The sequence below is a fragment of the Clarias gariepinus genome, chromosome 21 (genome assembly GCF_024256425.1).
Source record: "Clarias gariepinus isolate MV-2021 ecotype Netherlands chromosome 21, CGAR_prim_01v2, whole genome shotgun sequence".
Classification (NCBI taxonomy): Eukaryota; Metazoa; Chordata; class Actinopteri; order Siluriformes; family Clariidae; genus Clarias; species Clarias gariepinus.
This window is the reverse complement of record NC_071120.1, coordinates 8604190-8608947: the sequence shown is the minus strand read 5'-3', so window position 1 is coordinate 8608947 and position 4758 is coordinate 8604190. Positions and strand designations below refer to the sequence as shown.

Genomic DNA, 4758 nt, shown 5'->3' with positions numbered 1-4758 from the left:
AAACGGAAACGTAGCTGTCGGGGAAGGCTTTTTGCAGGGCGATTTATCGATAATTCGAACGAAATTTACATTGTTTCTCAAAGCAAGAAAACACATCAGAAGACCATTCTGTACTGCTGGGAGCAGCCGCGCGCGCGGTTGAGTCTATAAGGTTCTCAGGTTTCTGTCCCTCTCAACTTTTTAACGTAATAAATATAATTGATTGAGAGGGTCATTTTCAATTTCGACGTAACTATTGTCACTAGGTGCATATATTTTCAGAGGTCGTAAACATTCACACCAAGAAGACACGAGAAGTCATTCGTATCAAACCTTTCAGCGCGCCCAAACCATGGCACGGACCAGAAGAAGACGAAGAGTCTCCACTGCCAGAGCGAGGAAAAGGAGATCCAGATCAAGGCGGAGGAAGGCCGGCACGAGGATTCCAGATCTTATTTTAAATGCCGTGGCTGCGTCTCACGAGCCCAAAGGCGTGTCTCTGGTCGCGCTAAAGAAGGCGCTCGCGGGCCGCGGGTACGATGTCAAGAAGAACAACTCGCGCGTCAACCTCGCGCTCAGATCGCTCGTTAGGAGAGGTTTGCTCGTGCAGACCGGAAGGGCCGGAGCGCGCAGGTCGTTTAAGGTGAGCAGTCGCGCTGCGATGAGGAGGAGGAGGCCAGTCAGGAGGCGTAGAAGAGCTACTAGAAGGGCACCCAGGAGAGTGAGGAGGAGGAGGCGGAGGAGGGTGAAGAGACGTTCAGTAAAGAGAATGACCATGAGGCGAAGGAGGAAGGTGAGAGGAGCGAGACGTAAAGCCGCAAAACGCAGAAGATCCACGGTCAGGAGAAGGAGGAGGAGGAGAAGAGCTGCCAGGAAGTAGTGAGAGACTCCATCATCCTCCAAAAATAATTTCACTGGCAATCAACCTAATGACAAAATATCACAAAATAAGGACAACTCAACTGAGACAGAAATGAGACAATTAAATAAAAAACGCAAGCAAATCGCTACTGAACATACTGAGAAATCCAAGAACACAACTACCATCACCCGCTCAGTTAAAGCGGGCATCCAAAGTAAGGCTTGTTTATTTAACATGAACTGAAACAAAAGAAACCTATTAGAGTTCCAAAGTAAAAAAAAAAAAAAAAAAACGAACAGGACATCCCCATCAGAGACTGAAAAAATTAGGGAGAATTATTTTTTACTGATAATTATAATTAGTCTGAGTACAGTAGTATTTTCTTTCGTTCTCTTCAATCAAATGGAGAATCCTTGATCTCTATTGGTGAAGATCTGCTGGTGGTATGGGAGTATTCTCCAATGATTCAATTGATCCAACTTGATATAGAGAAATAATTCCCGGTAGACTACTGCTAGACGACTATATAAAAATATATATAATAATGTTTACAACCTGCCCCATAAATCAAATATTAGAATATTTCAAAAACTATTAAGTATTAACTGTCGGTTTTTGGAAGATTCAAGATTGTGATGTTAATACTACCACTCATGTGAAAAACAAATTCTCTACCCTAAGCTCATCTGTACCAAGAAACGGGAAAAATACCTGCAAACCTGCAATTTTAGATAGACCTTCTTTCAGAGAAAAAAAATACCACAAAAATTTCACATGGTTTGCTAAACTGAGTTTAACTGGAATTGATCATATTTATTTATCTAGGTCAGTAAAAGTTGCCCACTAAAAAAACTATGCTTTTTAGAATCAGATAATCTAGTCAAATTTATCAAGATCAATACAAACATTAAAAAACACTGTAGTTTTTGGAAATTAAATACATCATGTTTAAAGATTATATATTTGTATAGATATAGTTTATTGATCCCGTGACACAATAATTTCCCTTGCGCGATCAATAAAGTCAATGCATCCATCCATCCAGGTTTTACATGGCATAAAATAACCTCTTCCAAAACAAATGTAAATTACTCCAACAGCAAAAATATTCCAAACGTAAAACCTAATGTATCAATATATATTAGCTTTTCAAAACAGATGAAATCACTTTAAGATCATTAAATCTGAATTAAAAAGATTAAATGAGGAAGTTATCTTAAATGCACAAATATAAGTTGTCCCACATAATCTGGTCAGCCGGAGACAAATATGTATTATGTATACAAAATACTTGCCAAAATAATAACAAATTGAATCCAAGCAAGATAATTAAAATAGAACAAACCAAAGATTTATGTGGGACAATTTTGGTATAATGCAAGTCCTTATAATAAATAATACTTCTAAATTAAGAGACTACCTATGGGACGTCATGAGACATTATGGTGTTCCAAAGAAATGTATTGAATAATTAAATACTTTTGAGATTTACAGCTCAATGTGATGAGGACATGACTGAACCAATTTAAATAAAGAACCAATTTAAATTAAATGCAGATCCTGAATTTGAAATATATGTAATGTCTGAAACCAAATGAAACACTAATGAAACTAAAGCTGTATGGATGGGCAGTAACCATACCCCACTAATAGACATCCACATTAGACTAAGTAAACATTTCAGGCTTGACAGCTACCCCAATTTGAATTATGCTGAACACAACTGGAAAAATAAAGGAATAAATCAATTCTGAAATTGAAACTTAACCTATTTATACTACTATTTTTAGCTATTATTTTTCCACCTGACAATAAGCATCATTATGGTAAACATAAAACAGACACAAAACAGAGTCCATGGCCCTCCAGATAACCCCCACCCCCACCCCACAAAAGGCTGGTGATCCAAGGAAGCCCCAAAAATCTTTTGTCAGGCCTTCCTACACGTAGGCTGTGGTACGCATCCTTTGATACAGAACTGTGACATGGCATCCTTGAACTTGGACAGCAGTGCAAACACAATGTCCTCAAATCTGAATTATGGAGCAAACCCAAAAACAGCATCTGGAGCAAAATCAGATCAAAACTGGGAGTTGAGACCATCATGGAATCCTTGAACCCCTGATGCAGAGAATACACACAATCCTTAAATCCAAGAAGTGCAACAAAAGCAAAGATCTCAAACCTGTGTGGTGAAGCAAACATGAAATCCTCAAACCCAGCTGTTGGTGTGAGCATGGAATTTCCACAGCCAGGCCGTAGTGGAAGCAGTGTACAGCTCTCCAATCCTACCAGCAGAAACAGCGGCATTTCCTTGGTGAAAAAGAAAACTGCTTTAGTACATGAAAAGGGTGCAGCATCTGGATAAAACAGGGCCACTATACTACACTACTATAAACTGGCTGCTATACTACATGGAAACGGTGCAGTATCTGGCTGAGACAGGGCTAGGCATGACTCTGGGGCTCAGATGGTGCAGAACGTGGCTTAGGCTGTCATGACACACAACAGAGCTCTCAAAGCTAGCAAGACTGTCAAGGATCTCAGAGCATTTGTGGCCCTCAGAGCAAACATTCAGGCCCTTTAACAGGGCTAACAGAAGACAGGGCTTTCAACAGGGCAAACATAGCTAAAAAGGTCTTTGGGGCTAAAAGGGCCTTAGCGGTATTAGCTCAGATCAGAAATAACTAACTGGCTAAACATTCCTAATATTCCCAACAGGGCTTTCAGGAGGAAGTTCTGAAAAATGGCACTTAAGTTGTCTCAAGACACGGTGCTGTTTTCAGCTGAGCAAAATGCCTGTTGAGCATGGCTCCTTCCTCCAGAAGCACCTATGAATTCTCATGCATGCAGCACTGGAAGCACAGCATGGCAAATATACATCTGGATTGCACACAGTCACTGTGCAAAGAACAATGCAGTCACAATGCAAAGAACAAAGGACAAACTAGAACTTGAAAAGAACTGAAATGCAAAAATTTCTGCTGAAACTTTCTTGAAACAGATCATAAAAGAAGTAAACAAAAAAAAAGAACAGACAAAAGAACACTCAGAAAGCATGCACTGAATATTTAAAAAATATATTGCAGCACTTTTGTATGTATAAAACTACATGTTTATAAAATGTATTAGAGACCTTAGGTTTACATAAATGCATGTCAATTATATGAATATTAAAAATTATATACTTGAGTAACCTAACTATGATTTAAAAAATGTGAGATTGTAAACATAAAAAAAAACTTTTAATAAAGTTTGATTTCTAAAAATTAAAACATGACACTCATTATATACACAGGGATGCACTCCCTGTCCTCTCCTCTGTATTTCTTTTTCCATTCCTTACTAAAGTTTTAACCCATTATAATCTAACTTTTTCCAATAAATTTACAGATTATGTTAAGTTTTTTCTACCATATTATGTTTTGTCACATACCTCGTCATCTGAATTTCTACTGTACCAACTTTTTCCCATTATAACTAATTTTTCTTGAAAATTACTTTCCATTATCTTTACACTTTTGCTTAGTTTATAATTTTATACTATACATTCAAGGATTTTCCTCGTTTATCCTACAGTTCTCAAGAGACATAATAGTTTATTCGTAAAACTGATCGTGTGTCTTTTGGTTATTTTTCTATATTCTTACTTTGACATGTGTGCACGATGTGCATGTTTAGCACATGTATCTAACACATGTTTCAATCTTTCATTAAGTGTGCTCGTGTTTCTGTCGGGTCCGGCACCTGGTGCCTTATCTTGTCTATTTATTATTAAATAAGTACAGTTTATGTCTGTGTCACTCTAGGTTTTTTTTCCATGTAGTTTGGGTTCACACTTATGACAGAGTATCACTACCTATTCCCTTAATGTTTATTTTTTCTACCTGTCTCATAGTCGTCTGCTTTTCTTATCT

General features: G+C 37.9%; 1 protein-coding gene across 1 annotated transcript; it reads left to right on the top strand.

The window, feature by feature from the left end:
- Nucleotides 1-331: 331 nt before the first annotated feature.
- On the top strand, nucleotides 332-1118 carry LOC128509773 (protamine-like). The gene has a single exon (XM_053481608.1). It carries the CDS (start codon nucleotides 332-334, stop codon nucleotides 857-859), a length of 528 nt encoding a protein of 175 aa, XP_053337583.1. The 3' UTR covers nucleotides 860-1118.
- Nucleotides 1119-4758: the final 3640 nt, after the last annotated feature.